Source organism: Mus musculus, chromosome 19 (assembly GCF_000001635.26).
Source record: "Mus musculus strain C57BL/6J chromosome 19, GRCm38.p6 C57BL/6J".
NCBI classification, from domain to species: Eukaryota; Metazoa; Chordata; class Mammalia; order Rodentia; family Muridae; genus Mus; species Mus musculus.
In genome coordinates, this window is record NC_000085.6 from 13,798,363 (window position 1) to 13,825,788 (window position 27,426).

Genomic DNA, 27,426 nt, shown 5'->3' on the forward strand with positions numbered 1-27,426 from the left:
CTCTCAAATCCCCACAAGTCACACTCTTTCTCAGCAGAGTATACTGGGGCTGGTTAATAGATTTGTCTTCTAATTACTTTGTACAAATATGAATCAATTTTGAAGAGGCTGCTATATTTCATTTTGATGTTACCCTAGCCAGCTATGACTTGTTCACAAACTGATGCTGTTTCTTCAGTATGAGATCTTGCTTGCCTTGACCAAAACATACTAGAATATATGACTTTTAAAGTTCACAATTTGGTGAATATGATCAAAGAACAGTATATACATATATAAAAATGGCAGGGCATGTGTGATGTTGACACCTATAATTCCAGAATTAACAGGGTAGAGGTAGGAAGACTTCTGGAAATTCAAGGCCAGACAAGAATACAAAAATTGCCTTGAGACCTTGGTTCAAGAGAAACAGAGAAGAGAGGTGAGGGTGGAATGTCCTATGAAGCTCATTAATTTGTTAAACTCATATATTTTTATTTGGCAAAAGCATAGAACAAAGCATAAGCAGTAAGGTAACCCAATCACAAAAGAACACAAATGGTATACACTCACTGGCAAGTGGATATTAGCCCAGAAACTCATAACACCCAAGATACAATTCACAGACCACATGAAACTCAAGAAGAAGGAAGACCACAGTATGGATACTCTGGTCCTTCTTAGAAGGGGGAAAATATCCATGGGAAGAGATACAAAGTTTGGAGCAGAAACTGAAGGAAAGGTCATCCAGTGACTGTCCCACCTGATGATCCAAACCATATAGAGTTACCAAACCCAGACACTATTGTGGATGCCAAGAAGTTCTTGCTGACAGGAGCCTGATACAGCTGTCTCTTGAGAGGCTCTGCCAGTGCCTGACAAATACAGAGATGGATACTCAAAGCCAACTCTTGGACTGAGCACGGGGTCCCCATTAGAGGAGCTAAAGAAAGGACCAGAAGAGATAAAGGGGTTTGCAGCCCCATAGGAGGGACAACAATATGAGCCAACCAGTATCCCCAGAATTCCCAGGGACTAAACCATCAACCAAAGAGTATACATGGAGGGACCTATGGCTCCAGCTGCATATGTAGCAGAGGATAGCCTTGTTGAACATCAATGGGAGAAGAGGCTCTTGGTTCTGTGAAGGTTCTATGCCCCAATATAGGGGACTGCCTGGACAGGGAAGCAAGTGTGAGTGGGTTGGGGAGCAGGGGGAGGGTGAGAGGATAGGGGATTTTCAGAGGGGAAACTAGGAATGGGGATAACATTTGAATGTAAATAAAATATCTAATAATAATAATAAAAGAAATTGGACCTTATGAAATTGAAGTACTTCTATAAGGCAAAGGACACTGTCAATAGGGCAAAATTACAACTTACAGAATGGAAAAACATCTTCACCAATCCTAAATCTAGCAGATGACTAATATCAAAAAATATATTAAGGACTCAAGAAGTACTTTTCCCTCACGAAACAAGAGATCAGATTCCTCTTTCTTCCCTGCTCCCCCTTATCCACTTTCCCTCCCAGGTCCCTCCCTCCAGAAGTTAGACACCAACAACCCAAATAGTGATTAAAACATGGGGGAGATAACTAAACAGAGAATTCTCAACAGAGGAATCTCTAATAGCCAAAACACACTTGAAATATTCATTATCTTTAATCATCAGGGAAATACAAATCAAAACAACTCTGAGATTACACTTTAAAGCCAACACAATGGCCAAGTATAAAACCTCAAGGAACAGCACATGCTGGCAAGGATGTGAAGCATCCTATTGCTGTTGGCAGGATAAACTTTTATAATTAATCTGGAAATCAATTCCACAATTTCTCAGAAAACTGGGAATAGTTCTATACTATACTTCGAGATATACTTCAAGAACCAGCTATACAACTCCTGGCCATATACTCAAAGGATACTCCACCTTCCTAAAGGGACACTTGCTCAACTATGTTCACAGCAGTTTTATTGTATAGCTGGAAACAAACTAGATGTCTCTCAACTGAAAAGTAGATAAAGAAATGTGGTTCATTTACACATTAGATTAATACTCAGCTATTAAAAACAAGGACAACATGAAAATTTTTGGACAACTGTATGGAACTAGAAAATATTGTAAATGAAGGAACCGAAACCCCAAAGGACATGTATGGTATGTTCTCACTTATAAGTGGCCATTGGCCATAAAGTACAGTTTACCTGTCCACAGTTTACCAATCCACAGATCCAAAGAAGCCAAATAACAGGGAGGGCCCAATGGAGGATGCTTTAATCTTTCCCAGATGGGAAATAAAATAGATATCAGAGGTGGATGGAAAGAGGAAAACTAGATGGGAGAAAGGATGTGGAGCTGCAGGGTGAGGAGGGACCAGGTGTAGAGAGAGAAGAGAATACAGAAGGAAATTGGCAGTTGGCTAGTTAGGGACCATCTCTAGGATATTCCAGAAACCTGGAACACGGAAGGCACAAAGGAATCTATGGGAGTGACTCGAGCTGGCCAGGCAGGACTCCCAGTAGAAGGAAAATGTCAGCCACTATGCACAAAAACCTTGACTCAAAAATGTGCCCTGCCTATAAGATGTGTGGGACAAATATGGAGCAGAAATGAAGGGGATGGGCAACCAATGACTGGCCCAAATTGAGACCCATCCCATGGGCAAGAACCAATCCCTGACACTATTAATAGTGCTCTGTTATGATTGCAGACAGAAGCCTAGCATAACTGTAGTTTGAGAGACTCCACCCAGCAACTGACTGAAGAAGATGCAGAGAACCACCACTGAACATCAGATGGAGCTCAGGGAGTCATGTGGAAGATTTGTGGACAGGATTGAGGGGCCAGAAAAAAGATAAGAACTCCATCGGAAGACAAACAGAGTCAACTAATTTGGACCCTGGAGGACTCCGCAAGAGTGAACCTTTACCAAAAAGCATACATAGGCTTGACCTAGACAACCCACATTAAGCAGATATACAGCCTGGTCTTCATGCAGGCCCCTCAACAACTGGAGCATGGGTTGTCCCTAAACCTGTTGCCTGCCTTTTATCCTAACTAGGCTGCCTTGTCTTGCCTCAGTAGCAGAGGATAACCCTTGTCCTGCAATGAGTTGATGTGCCAAGGTGCATTGATCATCAGGGGTCCTCCTTCTTCTCAGAGGAGTAGAGGAAGGGGGAGGGACTATGAACTGTAGGGGTAGGGGGAAGGACCAGGAAGAAGTGGGCTGATATCAGGATATAAACTTAATATGTAAATAGATAAAAGAAGAATCTGCAAACCAACTGTTAAAATTTCAAGGCATATAGTTTAGTATGTAACAACTAAATCTGAGTGTCTGAGTGTAGGAACCAGACACCAGTACATTTTTTAACTACTCCAATGACTAGATTAGGAAGGAAAGCTTGAGAAGCACTGACAGAAATGTCTGGCATGTTCTTAATTATCTCAGGTAGATATTTCAGGAAAATATGTGTACTATTCCCATACACTTAGAGACAACTTCACTTCACTTATTCTTTCATAGAAAAGCATACACTATTACTGCATTATGAAGTTATATAATTAGACCCCACAGCAACATTAACCCACCATTTGCCAAAACTATTTGATCATAGAACTTTCACTCATTAATAGCTTACAGAGCAAATATTCCTGGGGAGGATACTCCTTAGACAATATTAAAAGAGGCTCAGAAATTATTCAAATGCCAAACAGCAAAATGGTAATTAACATAATAAAAACATAGTGCCTCCTGTTTTTACTATTATTTTATATTTGATTATTATAAATTATTATTATTTTCTACATGAATATAATATCATTTGATTCACCTCTGGATTTGGTTCCTTTAGATCTCATTGAGACTTTCTCCTCATTAGTAATTGTTGAGAAGTCTTAAGATGTTATCTGTATAAATCACATCCTTCCAGATGGTTCCCTAAGGAATTATGATACCAACTGTCCCTCTAAAAAAGACTGTCCCCATAGCTGAGTCCTTAAGACTCTACTTCATAAGCAGTATTGAGTACACTCATTAATGCCATAATCTCTAGTTAAAATCAGTTGTTGAGGGGATTGAAGTCCTATTCAGAAGAGCTTAATAAATTCAATGAACTTCACCTATCTACTTAGATACACTGAATTATACAGTATATTACATACAAAATTATACAGAATTCTAAAACATATTGCATATAAAATACATCTCATAAATAGACACATTGAGGTCAATGAGATGCTTCTTCGTGTTTGACATGTACTTCTAGTAACCCAGGTCAATCTCCAGAACCCACATATAGGTGGATAAAAAGAAAAATTTTTGTACAGGTATTTCCTTACTTCGACATGTATACTGTGGCACATAATTTCTCCCAACAGAGGTGGATTAGTCATAAGAATAGGGGTTTCAGAGAGGGTTCTTCTATTAAGAGCACTAGCTGCACCTCCACAGGAAACAGATTAAGTTCCCAGTACCCATATAGTGGCTAACAACCATCTATAACTCCAGTTCCAGTGATTTCACTCTCTCTTCTGACCTCAAGAGGTGCCGAACACAAATATGGTACATACACATGCTTGCAAACAAAACACCCATGGACATAAAATAATATTTTTAAAAATTATTTTGACTTTTTTGACTTTACAATAAAAAACAAGTCAACATGTAAAACATCCAATGAACCTAAGTCTAGGGTGGAGGAAAGGTGAATAAGATTATAACATATAAAAAATTTTTCAAAGAATTAATAAAAATATAGTACCAAGGAAACCTAAAAAGTGTTGATTAAATTAGGATGTACAAGACTAAAAGACATTTAGATAACTTTTTTTAAGAACATTTCTATGACATCAAATTTAAAAATAGAAATTGATGGAATTAGATATCACTATGTTACATTAAATAACCAATTTCAGAAGAGACATTTAAATATTTAAACATTTTAAAATGTTTACATGCATATGTGTCCATGTATGCACACATTCAATTTTCTGATATCGACATCAGTAAGAAGACAACTGGTAGGTAGATTGTTGAATTAAGTGCATTAGCTCATATAATCCATGCAACAATACTGTAATGTAAATATCTCACAATCTATTATTTTAAGGAGATAAGAGAAGCTATGCAAAGAGAAGTGTCTCCTTAAAAGTCTGTCTCATGGTAGAAACATGTCTGGATTTGAGTCCATAAGTCTGGTCTGAACACAAACAGTAGTACAAATGGTAGATGTGCTGTGCTTGTAAATGGCATTGAAGATTCATGTTCTTTTAGGCCACTGCCATCTGCCAGTCAAGATTTACTGACCTATTCCTCCCACACTCCCCCTTTAAGTAAATCTTTGACACAGGCATAAAGTATGCTTAAGCTATCCATATCTGTCTTATTTACTTTGCTATGCATGACACAGGATGCTTAGTGAGAAGTCATTTCAATGTGGACAAAAGTGTGAGGAGGAACAGCAATATACAGTGTCTTTCAAGAACTACAGTACACTTAGCCCTTATGGAGGACTAAAAATAGTTAAGGTGACTTTGCTCATCTTGAAACTATTAGCATAGCATGACAGAAGGAACAATACAGTGAGTTAATGAACATCGAGGAAATATGAAATTTTTTCAGTCTTACCAGAGCAAAATGACAGTCTAAAGAAGCAGAGGGTTGGGCAGAATCATCATATAGCATGCTAATGGCACTGACAAAGCATTTATACATCTAAAGGGAAGTGAAAACTCATGTATCACAATTCACAGTAACTGAATGATATGATCATTTATAAAAATAATTTGTAATTTTGATTAAAATTGAAGACAGAAAGATGGGGAGTCTAATGCAATTCAAGTGAGCCAACTCAAAATCTGATTCTGTAAATGATGAAGTAGAGTATCAGTAGTTACCAGTGCCAAGTAACAGATTGGAAATGAGAAAAAAGATGATAAAAAAGAAAATGGAATTGTTGAGTACAAATTTCATCACTTTGTGCTTCACACTCTTCAACACTTACTTGCTTCCTCTTTTCAAGGTAACAGCATACTCACTAGCAAATATCACTAGTAAAAAAAAAATTGACTTATCCTTTCAATTAATTTTGTAAAGTTTGAGACACCTGGAATCTACCAGTAACCTTTCTGAAGGCAGCCTTCACATCCTTGTTTCTCAGGGTATAGATAAGAGGGTTCAACATGGGAATGATCACAGTGTTGAAGACAGATACCACCTTGTCTTCCTCTAGGGATTTGCCTGAGCTTCTCTGTATGTAGATAAAGATGAGAATCCCAAACAAAAGACCCACAGCAGTGAGGTGGGAGGTACATGTGGAGAATGTTTTACCTCTGCTACCTGAAGACTTCAGCTTTATGACAGCCTTGATGATGAACATGTTGGAAATGAGTATGACCAAGGCATTGGCCAAAATGACAAAGTTCCCAAAACAGACAACTATAATCTCAATATTAATTGTATCACTGCAGGCCAGCTTCAGCAGTGGTGGGAGATCAGAAAAGAAGAAATTGATTTGATTATCTTCACAGAAGAAGAGGGAGAAGGTGCATGTGGTTCTTAAGATGACCCCAAACAACCCACCAACATAGGCTACAGCCACCAAACTCCAGCATTTTTTAGGACTCATGATTACAGTATAGAGCTGTGAGTTGCTAATAGCAACATAGCGATCATAGGCCATCACAGACAGAAGGAAACACTCAGTAACTGCACAGATGGTGAAGGAGAAGAATTGTGTTGCACATCGGCCACAGGAGATGGTCATTTTGTTTTTGGCCAGTGTTGCCATTATCTGAGGGGTGATGACCGAGGTGTAGAGGGAGATGGATGTGACCATCCAATAGAGGGAGATGGCGCAGTAAGAAATACATTGGAGTGTGGAGCTGTATATCCACCTGTATAAGAATGATCATGCCCAAGTTTCCCAAAATGGTAATAATATAGAATGCCACAGACCCTGTGGATCCCTTTGTCTGCATTGAATGAGTCTCTAGTTGCAGATGGGCAAGGATTTGGCAAATGACAGACAGACGCAACACAAGAGGTTGTGTAGAATTTGAATGTAATTTGTCAAGTGGAGCATCGAACTTTTTATACAGAAGAATAACAAGAAACCAGGCAAAATACATCCACCGAGTTAGTGGCCCAATACAAAAGGAATGTATACATCAAAAGAAGGCAGGGACCAGGCTGCTGCCACTAAGAAGGGAGCTAGGTGTAATGCTAGTCTATTGTTAAGTCCACCACCAGGGGTTCTTAGTAAATGCCTGATTTCTTTGGGTCTAGTGAAGAAACCTGTCTCAGGGGGATTCCCTAACTCTTTCATGGTGAACCCACCTGATTGCTAGGCCATTGTGAATTCCCTTGTCTGGGTAAGACTGGCTATTGTTCCAAGTAAACACTCTGCTGACCAGCCCTGAGCTATTCCTGCTCTGTTCTTTGTAATGCCTAATTTGTTTCACAGTCTCTACTAGAAGTAAATTTGAATGTTACTAAATAGATAACCTTCTCACTGAATTCGTACTGAATTCCAAGTTTGTCTGCTTCAAGGATTTTCTGGGACTTTGGAACACTGGCGAAGGCTTAGCTATGTCAGAATTCAATCTTAAAAGGCACTTATAATAAAATAATACTAAAAGAGAGCATGTGGATCCATACACCAGACTAACGCGGGGGTAGGGTATGAGTATACGGGTTATGAGAACGCCAAAGTTCTAGGAGGTGAGTTTCCATGAAACTCTTTGCCTCGTGAGTGTTCCCAGGCCTCTTGGCCTGCCAAACAAACTTCACTGGAGTGTGTGTAGCAATAGAACCTTAGAAACACCAGAAAAAGGGGGACCTCCCACTTAGGCAGGTCAATCAAGCCCATGAGAACAAACCTAGTTACTGTTGTGAGGTTATTCTTAGCCATAAAACGAATGTAGATTGTTAATCTGAAGACAAGAATGAAATAAGAACAAGGACAAAGTCACAAAGTCCTTTTCTCTATGCTAGAAGTTGAGTTTGCAACTATGATCTTTAGAAAGCTTGTTTCAGAAATCCTGAACAGGCTTATTCTTCTAGAGCAGTTCCTATATTTGATGGGGCTAACCTTCCTGCTGTTGTTTCTGATCCAGATTAATTCTGGTTTATGCTGGGAATTTTCTGTGAAGAGAAGACACATTTGAACCTCAGGTTTAGAATGAACCAAGGCAACATCTATTCCAACATTATCACTTGAATCACACATATATGGTTTCTGATGATGGAATCTGTCTGTTCATACCTTCCACACAGTGATATAAATTTAACATTTCCTGGCACTTGAATTCAGCCAATGTCTTCTTTTCATGGTATTTTTATAGAAATTTTAAGATAAGAGAAAGTACACTTCCCGTAGAAAAACAGGGCATCAAGTGGAGGGATGTGGTTGCCATTCCACAGCTAAAAACTCTGACCCAGAATTGTTCCTGTCTGAAAGAACTGCAGAGACAAAAATAGAGAAGATCCTGAGGGAAAGGAGGTCCAGTGACAGGCCCAAATTGGGATCAAGCTCAAGGGGAGGCCTCACAGCCTGACACTATTACTGATGTTATGGTATTCTTACAAACAGGGGCCCATCATAACTCTGAAAAACCAAGCAAGCAGCTGAGAGAGTCAGATGTGGATATTTACACCCAACCAATGGACAAAAGCTGCTGGGCACCATAACTGAATTAGGGAAAAGCTGGAAGAATCTGAGAAGAAGGGTGACCCATATAGGAAGACCAGCAGTCTCAACTAACCTGGACACCGGAGATCTCTCAGGCACTGTGCCACCAACCAGGCAGTATACACCAGTTAATTATGAGGCCCCTGACACATATACATACAGCAGAGGACTTCTGAGTCTGAACTCAGTCAGAGAAGATACACCTAAACCTCAAGAGACTTGAGGCTCTAGGAAATGAAGATGGCTGGTAGGGTGATGGTAGGGTGTGGTGACTTCCCTTTTGAGATGGGGGTGGATGGGAAGAGATATGGATGTGGAACAGTCAGGCTGTGTGCCATGCACTCCGGTCAAGTCAGCTTGACAAGCCAAGAGGCCTGGAAGCCACTCACGAGGCAGAGAGCTTCACAGAAACTCACCTTCTGGAGTCTAGCATTCTCTTTAACCCATATACTTATATTCTATTCCCACGTTAGTCTGGTATATGGCTCCACGTGCTCTCTTTTAGTATTATCCTATTATAAGTGCCTTTTAAGATTGAATTCTGACATAGCTAAGCCTTCACCAGTGTTCCAACGTCCTAGAAAATCCTTGAGCTGACCATGGGCTTGGAATTCAGGAAGAATGTTGCCTGTTCAGTGACATTCAGAATTGCCTCTGGTATTACACTATCACTTAGAATAAAAACCAAGTCGCTCCCGTATACAGGAATTTACAATGGTTTAGAAAGTAGATCGGGCTGTGGTTTTAGAGTATTGCATTATTCATGAGATGGTTAGCTAGAACCAAACTCCCTAATTAGAACCATGACTTGGGTGTGAAAGCCCTTGCCCTAGGAGTGTAAAGACCTCACACCTGGCTTCTAAGACTATAGCTGACCTTAGATAGGGCTGACTTTGTCTCAGTTATTTTATTGCCCAGTTCCTGACAGTCTTTGTGTTTACATTCCTCTGTTTTGTGTAAGAGTCATTAAGCATCCAGTAACCTCATTTGTACCTTGCCTATGTGTCACCCAACTTCCCTATTTTCTTCTGTATAAAAAGTTTGATGCTCAATTTGACACATTACGTTCAGATTCTACACAACCTCTCCTGTGTGCATCTGTCTGTCATTCCATCCAATGCTTTGCCCACCTGCGACTAGAGACCCGTTCCACAAAGACAAAGGGGCCCAGAGGGTCTGCGGCAACTGTGGATCTAGAGGGGAATAAAGTCTGGACTGCAAAAATGATTAAAGACTAAATACAAAAACTAAAAAAGAAAATGATTGTATACATTCATCAACTCAGCAAGTCAGCAGATGAAGCCAATAGGGATATCAGCTGAGTTAAAAGCAACTAAGAGGCAATGTCTTACAGTGTCTTCTCATGCATGTGCTAATATCACAAACCCCCAAATCTGTTGAACACCAAAGATCTCATTTATCCCTGCTCTACACTGCATGAAGCCAAGCCAGAGGGAGTACCAAGGAAGGGACTGAGATTTACACTACCCCACACAGGGTCAGTATGTCTTGAATTCACTCCAAAAGTTATTGAAGTTTAAAAGACAGATATTGTTAATTTGCAAGCATGATTTATGCATAGTATACATAACCAGAAGTTGTGATTTCTTTCACAGATAATAATTTATTCTGGAAGTAATAGCAACTCTCTACAAAGTATCCTGTGCCCCTGGACCAATAATATAACCTGTAAACTATGTACCTCAACTCCGTGACAATCTAGTCCACTTGAATACTGAAATTATTTCACAAAAAGAATATAGCTTATTTTATAGAGTAAGCAATAAAGTAATATCACATCTAGAAATACCAATCCAGTAATATAAGAAAGACTATACTAATTCTTCCAACAATTGTTAATCCCACAATAATGAATTTGAATAGGTGAGAAGTAAATGAAATTACAAACAAATAATTCAGTGTACACTCAGATATACTAAGAAAGAGAACTAAAAAGTCCCAAAATGATGAAAACAGTTAAATAAAATGATAAAGTTGGTAGAAGACCTGAAATAGAAATTCAATAAATATTCAACTGAAATATTTGAAATATAAATCATATTAAGTCAAAGAATAGGGAATGTGGAAAGACACACAATAGAATGGGGGGAGAAAATCAGAAAATATGAGCTGAAATACAAAATAAAAGAATGAAAACAATCTGATGGTGACAGTGGGACAATATTAATGAAAATTAAGGGGCAACAAGATGGCTCAAAGGGTTAAGGAGACTGCTACAGAGCATTACCTACCTGAGCTCAATCTCCACAATCTACATCATGGAAGGAAAGAGCCATCTCCTTGCAAGTTGTCACAGACTTCAACAAATATTCCCACTGGATGGTATTGGCTCCTTTGTCAAAGTTCAAGTGACCATAGGTGTGTGGGTTCATTTCTGGGTCTTCAATTCTATTCCACTGATCTACCTTCATGCCTCTGTACAAACACCGTACAGCTTTACCATGATTGTTCTATAATACAGCTTGATGGTGATTCACCTAGACTATCTTTTATTTTTAAGAATAGTTTTCCCTATCCTTGGTTTTTTGTTGTTCCAAATGATTTTGCTCTTTCTAACTCTATGAAGAGTTGAGTTGGAATTTTGATGGGCATTACATTGAATCTGTAGATCGATTTCAGCAAGGTGGCCATTTTTACTATATTAATCCTGCCAATCCATAAGCAAGGGTGACCTTTCTATCCTCTAGGATCTTCTTTGGTTTATCTCTTCAGAGACTTGAAGTTATTGTCACACAGATGTTTCACTTGCTTGGTTAGAGTTACACCAAGGTATTTTACATTCTTTGTGACTATTGTGAAGGATTTCATTTCCATAATTTCTTTCTCAGCCTGTTTATCCTTTGAGTATAGGAAGGCTACTGATTTGATTAAGTTAATTTTATAGCCAGTCACTTTGCTGAAGTTGTTTATCAGGTTTAGGAGTTCTTTGTTGGGATTTTTGGGGTCATTTAAGAGTACTATCATATCATCTAAAAATAGTGATATTTTGTCTTCTTCCTTTTCAATTTGTATTCCTTTAACCTCCTTTTGTTGTCTAATTGTTCTGGCTAGGATTTTGAGGACTATATTGAATAGGTAGGGAGAGAGCGTACTGCCTTGTCTAGTCCCTGATTTTAGACCATCCCATATATAAACACCATACCCAGACACTATTGCAGATAAAAAGAAGTGCTTGCTGACAGGTGCCTGTTATAGCTGTCTCCTGAGGGGAACCAGAGCCTGACAAATACAGAGGTGGATGCTCACAGCCAACCATTGGACTGAACACAAGGTCCCCAATGAGAAGTTGTAGGAAGGACTGAAGGAGTAGAAGGGGTTTACAACCACATATGAAGAGCAGTAATATCAACCAACCAGACAACCTAGAGCTTCCAGGGAGCAAACCACCAACCAAAGTGCATACATGGAAAGATCCATGGATTCAGGCACATATGTTGCAGAAGATGGCTTTGTCAGGCATCAGTGGGAGAAGAGGCCCTTGGTACTATGAAAGCTTGATTCCCCAATGTAGTGGTTTGGTGGGTGAGTGGGAAAGCAGGGGGAGCAGTGATGGATAGGGGGGTTCCAGAGGGGAAACTAGGAAATGGGATAATATTTGAAATGTAAATACATAAATTATCCAATAAAAAAGAAAAACTGGAGAATTTCATTCTAATGGCATAGAAAATATTTTAACACATTCCAAAAATGAAGAAAATTTGTACAAAATTAAAGATAATTATAAAATCTAAATAAAAGAAACATTGAGAACATCAAACAAATAAGACCATAAAAGAATAGAGATTACCTACCATATAATAATTGAACTACTAAATAAACAGCAAAGGAAGTATATTTTAAATGGTAAATGAGGAATACCAAGTTACATATAAAGGTCTGCTTATAAATTTCTCAAATTTTAAATACTAAAGGTTAGAATAATATATCTCAAGTTCTGAAAGACAACTATCAATAAAACTTATTACACCTAGCAAAGCAACATTATCATTAAATAAGAAAAAAAAAACAGAAAAAAATTCCATGATAAAAATGAGCTAAATGTGTTCATTAACACTAGGTGTTCATGATATTTGAAGGAAACCTCTGAGTTGAAGAGAAGAAATAAAAAATAAAAATCCATGAGGCTACATGAAAGAAGAAAACACACTGGAATGATACCTATAGTGAAGAAATAAGAAAACACAGAACTCTACAGAATCAACAAAATGACAGAAATAATATATGCCTTCTTACAATAACTCTGAACATTAATTTTCTTAATTCCCCAGTCAGAAGACACAAACTATCAGACTGTATTAAAAAGCAGCAACCACCTGTTCATTGCCTTTAGGGTTAAATGATGGGAAAAAAATGGACTATGGGAATGGATTTAGGCAACAAGCAATAGTTGTGACTTGCCTATCTGGCAAAATGGACTTCAAACAGAAATTCAGAAGAAATACGAGAAATCACTTCAGAACAATTAAGAGAATAACCCATTAAGAAGACATTTTAAGTTTAAACACATGCACACTGAATGTGGGTATAAAGTGGTGTAAAGTCATAATAATAGTAGTTGATTTCAAAATTCTGCCTAAACCAATTGACATCTCAACACAGAAAAAAAAAACTATACTGAAATATCTTAATGAAATGACAGAGTATAACAAATGAACTTAATAGACATTTAATACCACTTCATTATGTCACTACAGAATTCAGATTCCTCTCAGTGGGCCATGGAGTTTGTCTAAGTAGATGACCTATTACATCCCAAAGACTGCCTGAAAAACAGAGGAAAATAGTGAAATATTTACTTGAATTTTGTGTAATAATCACAATGGTGTAACCAAGCTATAAATCAGTAGCATAAAATTTCATAGAGTATAAAGAAGCTTATGAAGATTAAACAACTTACTATTAGATGATGGAAGAGTTGCTGAAGAAGCAAAAATTGAAACTTAGAAAATATCCTAGGATTGACTGAAAATACAACATATCAAAATCTATAGGGTAAAATTAGAGCAGTAGGAAAAAAGAAGTATATAATCTCTAAGTACCTACATTTAGAGAGAAGCAGATACCCCAAATGGTTACCTTATCTATGTATTTCTTTCACCATCAAGGTCACTTTATAGTCTGAAATGACATCTTTTTCAAGCCAAAGCATGAACACTCAGAAGTGGAAGAATGAACATGGAAGAAAAATGTTCTGGGTGATGAGTTTCTACAGCAACATTCTATGAAAAAAAATTATCCATATCTTAATGTCCCTGACCAAGAGTTTTTTTAAGTGTATATTCGGGCCATTGGTTTAGCTATATTGCTCATTGTGTGGTTTGAGTTTTCATATGAAAATATCAAACTATTGATATAGTCATTAAACAAAATTATACCCACCAATAGAAACACTTCTGCTAATATAAGGACATAATCCTTTTAATTTTTATGAAGCAAGTCATAAAATTGAAGTTGTAAATGTGAAAGTCCTGATTATTATGTAAATTAACTTTCCTTTTAATTCTACAAGTCATTTATATATTCTATGCTTGGATCAACTGTTTTCCATGTTTGATTCTCCTTGTTTCTGCATTCACAAAACATATTGCAATGTTTATTAGCTTTACATGGCCCAAGTGCTTAACACAGAATCAATTAACAGAAAGCTTGTTAGTCATCTCTTTGAATTCCATGGTTATTTCTACATGAAGAGAAAAGAACTCATGTCTCTAAAGTGACCGTTGGGTATAAGAGTTTTGTATCCACAAAGCAATACGCTCAGCAAAGAAGACATCTCTGGAGATGGAGCGATGGATCTGCAGTTAAGAGATGGCTGATCCTACAGAGGACTAAGGTTTAGTTTCCAGTAACTGAAGGCAACTCACAACCATCTGTAATCCCAGTCCCGGTTTAGTTTCCAGTAACTGAAGGCAACTCACAACCATCTGTAATCCCAGTCCCAGGTGATGTGATGCCCTCTTCTGGCCTCCAGGTGGTACTGCACATACCCATGCATAGCCAGATGCAGAGAAAATAGTCAAACACATGAAATAAAAACTAAAGTAAAAGAAAATTTAAAGAAGTCTTTCTTCAGTTACCATTGATTATGTGCTGTGTAATAAATATATTTTCCCAAATAAACATGAAAGTTTGTTTCATTTCTTGGTGAGTAGAAATGATTAATTCATCTCCCTCTGGCCACTGATTTTTACCATCACTGGGCTGTCAACACTGAACTTATCAATGTCCATAGAATTGTATCAAGAGTATAGGGTTGATATTAGAATTTTTGGTTTTTTTTTTTTTTTTTTTTTTTTTTTGAGACAGGTTTCTCTGTGTAGCCCTGGCTGTCCTGGAACTCACTCTGTAGACCAGACTTGCCTCAAACTCAGAAGTCCACCTGCCTCTGTCTCCCGAGTGCTGGGATTAAAGGCACTACTACCACCACTGCCCAGCGATATTAGAATTTTAAGTAACACAAAGGAAAGGATAAATCTATGTTAGCACTTGACTGTGCTAAGAAATTTCTTACCATCATACTCAATTATACTATATTTGAATTGGGAATTGCTGTATTTATATTGCTCCTGAGAAAATAAAATATTTACCCAAATTCTCACACTGAGTTAGAGGCAAATAGGATTTATATTCAAATCACTCCATGAATTATCTGCTACTGCGTATTTTGAGTATTTGGAGTCTGAAGGAAATATATTCTTGATTACTAAGTGGAAATTTCATATGTGGCAACATCTTCTCGTCTTCCTTTGAAGTTGTCTTGAAATGAAAATAGAACTCTATGTTCGACAAAAACAATCATTTTAAATACAATTGTTTAGATTTCATCTGACTTTTGACATGAAAATGAAGGGAACAAAGACTATCCTATGAAATTTTACAGACGTGTGCAGGAGTTGATATATTCACAGGTCTTCAAGTCTACTACAAAGACTGGCTGTGTCTGTACTCGCTCTCACTTCTAACCCTAAAAGAGCATACTAGAATGAGAGTTTTCCATGAAGTAAGAGATATGGTAATGAAGAGTGGCAATCCACTGCCCTTCTGAAGCCAGAATTGGCCATTGTGAACACCTTCTCACAGGTAAGGTGCCCATGTTCATTACAAAGATATCAACATATGAATAAAGAAAACAGAAATCAGTGAGTTATCAAGACAGTTTGGAAAGTCTTTTAATCAGGCCTCAGCATTAAGAAAGACAAAACAATGATAAAGGAAGAAGACATTGTTTCCTTTATATATGAAAAAAAAAGAAACAGAAGACTCAAATTCACTCAATTCACAGAAGTCCTAAAATGTAATATTTGACACATGAAGTAGAGTAATATATGTAGCAACAAAGACAAGATGGCAATTGTACCAGAAATTAGACATCCCTTAAACCCCCTCTAAGTGATGGTATTAGAGAGCTCTAGAAGACAAAGACAGAAAAAAATATGTACTTCAGTTGCTGAATACAAAATTTATGATAAATTTTCTTCTTTCCTGGAAGCATTCTTTCTGTTCATAGATAACTCATAAATATATTACTGGTATCTATTTGAATATGAATGCAAAACTGATAACGGAGAGGTCATCTCACTCAGTTTTATACACTCTGGGACACCTGTAGCCTGCTAGTGAGCTTTCTGAAGCCTGCTTTAACATCTTTATTTCTCAAGCTGTAGATCAGAGGGTTCAACATAGGGATGATCACAGTATAGAAGACAGACACTACTTTATCTTCCTCTGGCGATTTCCCTGAACCACTTCTTATATACATGAAGGTGAGGGTCCCAAAAAAAAGAGCCACAGCAGTGAGGTGGGAGACACATGTGGAGAAGGTTTTACCTCTGCCACCTGAAGACTTTATCCTCATGACTGTCTTGATGATAAGCAGGTAGGAAGTGAGTATGACTAAAGCATTCACCAAGATGACAAAGTTCCCAAACAAAACAATTATAATCTCAGCATTTGTTGTATCACTGCAGGCCAGCTTCAGGAGGGGTGGAAGGTCACAAAAGAAGAAGTTGATCTTATTATCTTCACAGAAGGAAAGAGAGAAGGTACATGTGGTTCTTTGAATGGACCCAGATAACCCACATACATAGGCCACCAGTACCAAACTCCAGCATTTTTTAGGACTCATGGCCACAGTGTAGAGCAGAGGATTGCTAATAGCAACATAGCGATCATAGGACATCACTGCCAACAGGAAACATTCTGTACTTGCACAGAAGGTGAAAAAGAAGAACTGGGCAGCACAATGATTATAGGAGATGACTGTTTTACCTGTGGCCAGCATGGCCAGGATCTGAGGGGTGATGACACTGGTGTAGCAGGCATCCAACACAGAGAGATGACTCAGGAAGAAATACATTGGGCTCTGAAGCTGGACATCCATCTGGATAAGAATGACCATGCCCAAGTTCCCTAGGATGGTGACCAGATAGAAGCAGAGAAATACCAGGAAAAGAGGAACCTCCCACTCTGGATGGTCAGTAAAGCCCACAAGAATGAATTCAGTTACTGTTGTGAGGTTGTTATTGTCCATATTCAGTATCGACTATTTAATCATTAGAAGATAAGAATGTATTGTAAAGATTCTAATACTGAAGATCACTCTTTTTTTCTCTGTAGTAGATGTTAAGTTTGTTTGTCTATTTATATAAAATATTTTTTCAGGAATTTCTTAATCTGATTGATTTTCTTTAGACATTTTTGACTTGCATGAGGTGGTTTTTCAGTTTCTATTTCTGATTCAAATTAGTTCTTGTTTACATTTGGAAGTTTCTGTGAGGACAAGAAAGATAATCCTCAGGTTTGGGGAAAATGAAGATGCCACTTTTGTGCTTGCATTCCAACACCGTTGCAGGCAGGAATCTCTTTTGCTGCATACCAATGTGTGTTTAGCCATCGTCCATACATGCTTCCCCATATTTACTCATGAGCTTCCTCATCAGTAGTAAGTCCCACCTGGTTGTTCTTTCCTTGATGCTGAATCCTGTATCTCTTTCACTTCCGTACACTGACCTTAACTTTTGCCCTTATACTCAAACCAATTTAACCTATTCTTCCCTTTAAAAAATAGGGAATTGATCGGCCTGTAATTTTGTGCTAAATATTTCCTTATTACATGCATTCATATATTCTTCTCGCTATTATACCGTCTTCAAGTATTCATAAAATACTAAAAGCAACTTTTTTCAACTTTAGTTTTTACCACTCCACTTCAAAGACCATAATATTTAAGATACTGTGGGTCAATATTTTTTAGCATATAACACCCAAATTTAAACACTAAACTCATAGTCTTCCTATTCTTTAGTTCTGTTCCTTGGCTCATATTATCTATTCCTATTGTGCCTCTATTATTTTGTATATCCATTTATTTTTATTATTAATTCTTTTATTATTATTGTGAAAATTTTATACATGTGGATAATTGTTCTTTGATGTTGTATCATCCAATATTCTTCCTTGTCCTGTTCCAGCTCTTACTCTCTTTTCCTCTGATAGTGCTCTCTTTGAATATAGGCCTCAAATACCAGAGAAATCTCTCCTCCATCCAGACATCATTGTCTTGCCTTGTAATCCTGTATGTGTGTGTTTGTGTGTGTATACATATATGTGTGTGTATACATATATACTACATACATATATTATATAATATATATATGATACACTAAACTATGCAATTTTATACAACACCTATTATATATTATCACATATAATATTTGTGTTTAAATATGTATGTTTAAATATGTATTTATATGCCATACTTTTATATCCATTTTATGAAAATAAATGTCTATGTCATTGGGGTATTGTCAATGCTAAATAATTTAATACTGAAAGGAGAATAGATCATTGCTCAGCATAAAGAAAGAGCTAAATAATGTTGACCATTATAATTTTTTTCATTGTATTCATCAACTTAAATAGTATCTACTGACTTGTAGCTCTGAAAATAATGTACTCATTTTGCATACATTTCTACTATATTGCTCATAATATATCTTTAAATAAGGCATGTTTTATACATATATATACATGTTTATTTCAATATTTAATAAAAATGTGTACTCACTAAATGAGTTAAATATTCTTCTCCAATTGTTTCTTACTTTCTATTCCATTTTAACAACTTTAATTCTTTTACACATTCAGGTAAAAGTACTTGCTAGTTTACAAAAATACTCTAGGTTTTGTCTATGAGTTGGTTATTTTGTCTATAAGTAACTGATCTTTATTATTCTTGCAGATATGCCATACATTAAAATGATCATCATGTAATTGTGGCCATAAAGGAAGATCTGCTAGACTTCTGTTACTTCTAGAGAAAATCTTCAAACTTATTGAGTATGAGTGCTTTTTTTACTGTACTGTATGGATGACTTTAAAATTACATTTAATTTTCTGTATGAGTCAATATTTGTATTTAATAAATTAGCTTGTTTCCACATAGCATAGATCTGATTCATATGACAACACATGTTCATTGCTGATCATTCTATGGATTCTAATAAAAGAGCCTTCAAGTTCACCTTCACTGGATCTTTACATAAGATTTCAAAGGCATTGCTACTGTTCTAGAACCTTCTCTTTTGAGTAATTTATAGGTAATTAACAACTGCAAGGTAACATCAACCTCAGTTATGGACATAATATTGAGTCCAGACATAAAATGTCTTCTGAACTAACTTGAGGCAAAGCAAAAGACATGTGATCCTATTGACCTCTACTGGTCCTCTTGAACTGTTTGCCAAAGTATCCTGACAGGACATTATCAGCCACTTCAGATTGGAATTTGCTAAAGCAAAGTCCTTGAATTTATAATCAAATCCATGGCTATCAAAATTAGGTCATTTAGACAATCTTTTAAAGCCAGAATTTTATTTGTTATAACAATATGAAATTTTTGTATCACTATATTTTCCCATATGTTTATATTCACAGTAAGGAAAACTTTCCCTGTGCTTAAATAAAAGGTTTTCATTTTCAAACAATGAAAGAACTTGGTTAATTTTCAATATTTCTCTCTCCATATCATTCTTAAGCTTTGTAAGTACATTTTCTGTCTCATGACTGGTTTGTAAATCATTGTGATAGATTTACTGTTCCAAGCACCTGAGCAGAGACTAAGCATCAGTATACTGAGTGGAAATACAGCCACACTAAGACAACTCTCTCTCTCTCTCTCTCTCTCTCTCTCTCTCTCTCTCTCTCTCTCACACACACACACACACACACACACACACACACAAGATTAATGAACATTTAAAGAAAGCCTAGAACACAATGGGATGAAAATTTTACTTGTCAGTATGCTTTTATTATAACACAGAGCAGAGAAGACAATGAGGTCTCTGGGATATCCCTAGGAAAAAAGAAATGTCTTAGCCAAGAATAATGCTACAGAGAAGAGTGGTCCCAAATCTTGTACTTTATGTTATAACCTTATCTCAAACTCTTTCTTCTTCTTCTTTCAAAGGATGAGTATCATTGATGACAATAAAGCTCAACAGTGCTAAATCCCTCCCTTCTGGAGTTAGTGTCTCAAAACTTCCACATATGTATTGTGCTTTTACTTTGCTTCAAGCACGTTCAACTGGACAACAACATTATGAGGTAGCATCAGCCAGTCTTATTTTAGATATGAAAAACTGAGCTTTGGATACTTAATTATTTTTCTAGACATAGAACACCTAAAAAGCAAAACTGATTAGATTTTACCTTGGTTCTCAGACTCAAATTGAGCTCATTCAGACAATATTGCTTTTCCAAACACAGGTGATATTTTGGCAAACACTTTTTCTGGACCAAGTATGGTGTGGTACATTCTGCATTATCTTACATATATGACTCTGTGAAAGAATCGTTTGTTTTGGAGAAGACTCGGATTCTGGATAGTTAAATAAGTTATCCATGGTTAGTCAGTGAAATGATCTGCAGCCTCACAAATCTACTTAGTCCAAAAATCAGAGCTCAAACGCATGGGGTTGGTTCCCCCTAGTGGATAAATACAGCATACAACAACTTACAAGGCAATCTTGTATCCAAATTCTGTAGTGTAATACCAATCTCATTTGCATGAAAACAAAGGTTTCAAAAAAAGGTGACTTATCTTACCTATTAGACTTCTAGGATGAAAAATGTTCCACGACGTGACTGTTTCCAATGGTCAAGGCAAAATTTTCACCCAGCTCACCTTTTCTGGTTTGTGTACCCCTTATTTTAGAGCCAGTATCTCTCCAGGATTTCAAGGCCAATAGTTATGCGATAATTACTTGGTAGAATAATCTGGTTGATTTATGGATTTTGAATTCAGAATGAATAAATGTTGTTAAAGCACTTTATACAGAGCATCTAAGATCACTGACATAGCTCAGTGTAAGTTATGGATTTTTATGTTTTCAAACAAATCAAATGGATGGTATGAAAAATGCTTTGGGAGTTGGCTGTGTGAGAGTAACAAAGTAGAAAGAGTTCATGTGGTTACAGATCAGCTCCAGAGAGAGTCTTTGGGGCTGTTGGGGAAAACCAATCCCTGGAGAGAGAATGCACCTTGGAAATCACTACTGTCTCATCCTCTCTACTCAGCTTAGAAGATAAAAACAAACCTTTTGGGATTACAGGGAACCCCCTAAGCACTCTTCATCATATAGCTCAATAGCAGCATGTTCAGGAAATGAACTTTTTGCTGTGACTTATGTTCTGCTCAAGTTGTTATTGAAGTGTGGTGTTGTTTCTGGAGCTTGGAGCTGAGGATTTTTCATGTCTCTGCACAGAATTCATCCTCAGTCTTGCTGTAAAATCACACTTCTGAGCCTCATCTGCTGCACATTTGCTGAGGAGATGTGACTACTGAACTTGGAGAGACTGAGTGTGGAATAGTCTAAACATATTTTATGTGGTTCTCTGAGTAACCTGTTTGCTCCTTGGCTTAAAGAGGATACATTTCCAGGGTGTCTGTAGTCACCTTTCTCTGTTACATTTCCTGTCTTTTCATTGTCTCTGAAACCCAGAAACTTTGAACCAGTCAATTTACCCTGGGTGTCAAAGAACAGAGGTAGCCAAATAAATATTGTAACTCCTGACAGTGAACATGGATAATTACACCTGTCAATGGATTTTTTGACAATACTTGCTGTCATTTTCTGAATCTAAGCATTGAAATGACTCAATAGTGAGAGTTTGTCCATTTGTTAGAAGTATACAAAGTACAGTGTGAATTTGGGACTGAGTAGAGGAAAATAGGAGGGAGAACACATGGTAATTAGGCTATTACGTTCACTTCCACTGGGTAAGGAGGGATGATTGCAGAAGTAATTAGATAGTATCTTTTACCTTCCCCTTCTTTTTGAAAGATTGGGATAGTTGTAGCATTTTGGTATATAATTTAATTATGGTTCTTGTTATTAAAACTAAATATTATGCTATAAATTCTGTTTGGAGTTTAAGGAAGAGCAATTACAATTTACATTAGCTTCCCTTTAAAAATACTTGGAATAGCCAGTTGCCGTTCAAAACCCTCACCCCCTGGTATTCAGACACATCCAGCTTCACTAAGACGATTACTGGGGAAGCAGATACCCTGCCCAGCCTGATACCAGGATGGGTACCAGGGCACCTTCCAGCTCCCACCTGTGCAGACTTGGAGCAGAGACCCCGTGCTGAACCGGATTTCTCACAGCACACACCTCAATTGCAGCTCAAACCCACAGGTATTTAGACATGTCCAGATTCACAGGTGAGATCATAAAGCCCACCCAGAAATCTGCCATCCTGGGACCACTTCGACCTAGGGAAACAGATTCCTTCCCAGCCTGAGACCCTGGCACCTTCTGACTCCCACCTGTGCCACCTAGGAGCACAGACCCGATTCCACACAGCACAGACGTCAGTGGGAACCCCCAGCTCGACTCCCCAGGGTCACAGGAAGGACAAGCTCCAGTCAGAGACAGGGAGGCCAGATAACACCAGAGATAGCCAGATGGCAAGAGAAAAAGCAGAAGTACATAAGCAACAGAAACCAATTTGACTTGGCAACATCAGAACCCAATTCTCTCACCACAGCAAGTCCTGCATACCGAAACACACCCTAAAAACAAGATTCAGATCTAAACTCACATTTCATGAAGATGATAGAAGACTTGAAGAAGGACATACATAACTCCCTTAAAGAAATTCGGAAGAACACAAGTAAACAAATAGAAGAACTTAAAGAGGAAACACATATAAAGAAATACAGAAGAACACAATCAAACAGGTGAAGGAATTGAACAAGACTGTCCAGGATCTAAAAAATGGAAGTAGAATTATTAAAGAAAACTCAAAGGGAGACAGCCCTGGAGATGGGAAACCTAGGAAAAAGAAGAGTAGTCACAGATGCAAGTATCACCAACAGAATATATGAGATGGAAGAGAGAATTCCAGTGGCAGAAATTACCATAGAATACATCAACACAACAGTCAAGGAAGATACAAAAAGCAAAAAGCTCCTATCTCAAAACATTCAAGTAATCCAAGACACAATACGAAGAGGAAGGAAAGGGGGAGAGGGAGGGGGAGGGGAGAGGGAAGGGAGAGAGAAAGGGGAAGGGATATCTACAAGAGAAATCCTACATCTGATAAGAAAAAAACTTCAGCAAGCTGGCTAGATATAAAATTAACTCAAACAAATCCATAACCCTCCTTTACACAAAAGTTAAACGCACTGAGAAAGGAATTAGGGAAAAAAATACCCATCACAATAGTAACAAATATATAAAATATCTTGGTATAATTCTATGCAAGCAAGTAAAAGATCAGTATAACAGGAACAACAAGCCTCTGAAGAAAGAAATCAAAGAAGACTGCAGAAGATGTTAAGCTCTCCCATGCTCATGGATCAGCAGGATTAATATAGTAAAAAGAACCATTTTACCAAAAGCAATCTACAAATTCAATGCAATCCCTATCAAAATTCCAACTCAATTCTTCACAGAGATAGAAAGAGAATGTATATAGATGATGTGGTGCATTTACACAAAGAAATACTACTCAGCTATTAAAAACAATTACTCATGAATTTTATAGGCAATTGAATGAAAGTAGAAAATATCATTCTGAGTGAGATAATCCAGACCCCAAAGGACATAAATGATATGTACTCACTGACAAGTGGATATTATTAGCCCAAAAGCTTAGAATACCCATGATACAACCCACAGATCATGAGAAGCTTAACAGGAAAGCCAAAGTGCAGATGCTTCTATCCTATTTAGAAGAGGGAACAAAATAATCATGGGAGACAAAGGGAGAGAGGGAGAGAAATGGGTTGGAGAGAGTGGGAGAGGTAAAAAAATTGAGGGGCAGGACCAAGTATGGGAAGAGACAGGAGATAAGTCCAGAGAGCCAGAAGAACAAATAGAAATATATAGCAGTGGGGGAAAGGGAATGGCAGGGAGGAACCACTAGAAAGTCCCAGAAGCCAAGGATGTGAGAGGCTCCCGGGACCTATGAGGATGACACTAGCTGAAATACACAACAGATGGGATATAGAACCTGGAGACCACCTCCAGTAGATAGATATGGTCCCCAGTTGAGTGATGTGGCTACCCAACCATCTCAAATCTTTAACCCTGAATTGTCCCTGTCTAAAGGAAATGCAAGGACAAAACAATGGAGCAGAGACTGAAGGAAAGATAATTCAGAGATTGCCCCACCATGCGATCCATTCTATCCACAGACACCAAACCCTGACACTATTGCAGATGCCAAGAAGTGCTTGCAGATAGGACCCTGGTGTAGCTGTCCTCTGAGAGGCTCTGCCAGCACCTGACTAAGACAGATGGAAATACTCACTGCCAACCACAGGGCTGAGCCTGGAAGAGTTAGGGGAAGGACTGAAGAAGCTAAAGGGGATTGCAACTCAATAGGAAGGACAAAAATATCAACTAACTGGACACCTCAAAGTGCCCATGAACTAAACCACCAACCGAAGAGCATACATGAGTGGGTCCATGGTTCCCACTACATATGTAGCAGAGGATGGCCTCATCTGCCATCAATGGTAAGGGAGGCACTGTGCAGTCTTGTCCCAACGATGGGGAATGCTAGATGCGTGAAGCAGGAATGGGTAGATGGGTGGGAGAGCATCTTTGTAGAGGCAAAGGGAGGGGAAATGGGTGGGGAGGTTGTGGAAGGGAGACTAGGAAGGGGGACATTTGAAATGTAAATAAATAAAATAATTAATAAAATAAATGTAAAATAATAAAAGTCTACATAATGTGTTTAAGTTTTCATGTATCACAAATGATATGTTAAATTATACAAGGTAAAGGAAATAATGAAATATTATTGTATAGTTGATATTCTGGTGTAAGGAATTACTCTTTTCTAAAGAAAAATGAAGAGACATGGATCTGGGTGAGAAAGGATGTATTGGGGAACAGAAAAGAGTGGAGGGAGTGGAAACTGTAGTCAGAATGCCTTTTATGAGAGAGGAATAAATTTTTAAAAGCTATTTTTTCATATATATCAGAAGCATGTCCCAGACAATCTCTCAAAGTCCTCATCCATTTTTAATTTTTTTATTGGGTATTTATTATATTTGCATTTCCAATGCTATCCCAAAAGTCCCACACACACTTCCCTACCCACTCCCCTACCCACCCACTCCCACTTCTTGGCCCTGGCATTCCCTTGTACTGAGGCATATAAAGTTTGCACAACCAATGGGCCTCTCTTCCCAGTGATGGCCGACTAGGCCATCTTCTGATTCATATGCAGCTAGAGACACGAGCTCCGGGGCAGTGAGGGTTACTGGTTAGTTCATATTGTTGTTCCACCTATATGTTGCAACCATATAGGGTTGCAAACCCCTTTAGTTCCTTGGATGCTTTCTCTAGCTCCTCCATTGGGGGCCCTGTGATCCATCCAATAGCTGACTGTGAGCATCCAATGCTCACACTCATCCATTTTTTAACATCTCCCAAGAGACTATATGTTTTAGATGAGTTATATCAAGCTATACCACTGAAATAAATCATATAAAATCTGAATGGCTTAAAGCAACAAGGATTTATCTCTTGTCCTTATAACCAAAGGTATTCTGCAGATATAATACAATCTCCTCAAAATTTTCAAGGAACAAGAAAAATACTCTTACAGTTCAGATGGAAACATGAAAAGTCACAGATAGTAGGAAGGCACTTGTGGACTGGGGAAGCTTGGAGAAGAATCAGCAAAAATATAATAGATGCCAAACAACATTACTGGGCAGGCTAATATAAACTAGTTTTCTATTAATTTTAGAAATGAAAATAGACATATTACACAATCCAACTATAGTACTTTTGTGTATTTTTTTAAAAAGTGCAAATAATAGTACAACAGAAATATATATAATCTCTTGTTTATTGTATCATTATTCATAATTTCTAAGTTATGGACCAAGCTGATAGCAGTAGTAATATATGAGGAATGTGTGCTATTTGTGGTATATATGCATATTGGAATACTTTTCAGACATTAAAAGGGAATTGTATCATATCACTTTCTGGAAAATGGTTGAAAATGGAGATCATCATGTTACATGGAACAATTCAGCTTTAGAAATGCAAGTAGTGGCTATTTCTCTCTCCTATGCAGGAATAACTTTTGAAAGGAATACATGAAATACAGATTGGCTGAGGTAGGAAAAGAAACAGGAGGTTAAATGAAAGGAGGATAAAAGGTCAAGATACAGATAATACATCCAAACACATTGTATAATAAAGGAATTCATTATATTTAACAGTAGATGTGTACTAATGTAAAACAAGAAAAATCGCATGGTAGGCCAAGTTCCCACAGCTTCATCTTTTAGCTTTTTTTCCTTGAATGGACACCTTAATTGCCTATTCAGCATTTAGCCAAAGACCAGAAAATATGAACTTGTTTCATTAAGCCTGAAAATCAATTCCCTTAGTTCTTTCTGTCCACCTACATACTCTTTCCTTTCCAAAAAATTCTTAGAGCAAGTAACTTTATAGCATACTGATTTTATTTGTAAGAACCAAATACTGTCGATTTCTACCCACAGAATTTTTTATGTAAAATAAATTAATATTTTTAATAATTCTTTAATGTTTTTCCCATATATAATACACCTACATGTGAACTATGAATTAATCACCCATTTTTGTTCTCCATTTGATATTCAACAAAACACTTCTCAAAGGAATGTAATGATTTAATAGTACTTATAATCACTAGAATGTATACTTTTAAATTTGTATATTCTAGAAACTTTTGAGAATTTGGATGTGTGGTCTGAAGTTAATAACCTTGTACACCACATCCCCACCCTTTCCCTTGTACAAAACTACTTCATCCACTCAGAGATCCCGAGTTCCTTATGTAACAGATTATTTTAGGCAGGCTGCATTTAAATTACTCATCTCTCCTTGAATCTTATACTATACAACACGTGTATAAGCACAATATTGTTTACTTTATTCCATGGAGTAAAAGTTTTGGAGTTATAATCAAAACAAAGGTAAACAAAGATGACTCAGTGTGATCTCAGTGAAATCTTGACTCAGATTAAGAAGATTAATTAAGGAAGATCCAGAGTCGGTAGGCTTTATGTGGTATTAAGTACAGGCTACCATATTGCAGGGCACTGAGCCTCAGGACTGACTAGGATCAGCCTACCTTCATACAAGACAGAAACTGAAAGAACAGGATCTGAGTCTGTGGTACAGATACAAGGAACATCATCAGG

General features: G+C 37.5%; 1 protein-coding gene and 1 pseudogene across 1 annotated transcript; both read right to left on the reverse strand.

Moving 5' to 3' along the window:
• On the reverse strand, positions 6,069 to 7,014 carry Olfr1498-ps1 (olfactory receptor 1498, pseudogene 1; annotated as a pseudogene).
• Olfr1499 (olfactory receptor 1499) lies at positions 16,282 to 17,226 on the reverse strand. Its single transcript, NM_146796.1, has one exon. The coding sequence runs from the start codon at positions 17,224 to 17,226 to the stop codon at positions 16,282 to 16,284; it is 945 nt and encodes a 314-aa protein (NP_667007.1).
• Between the last annotated feature and the right edge of the window lie 10,200 nt (positions 17,227 to 27,426).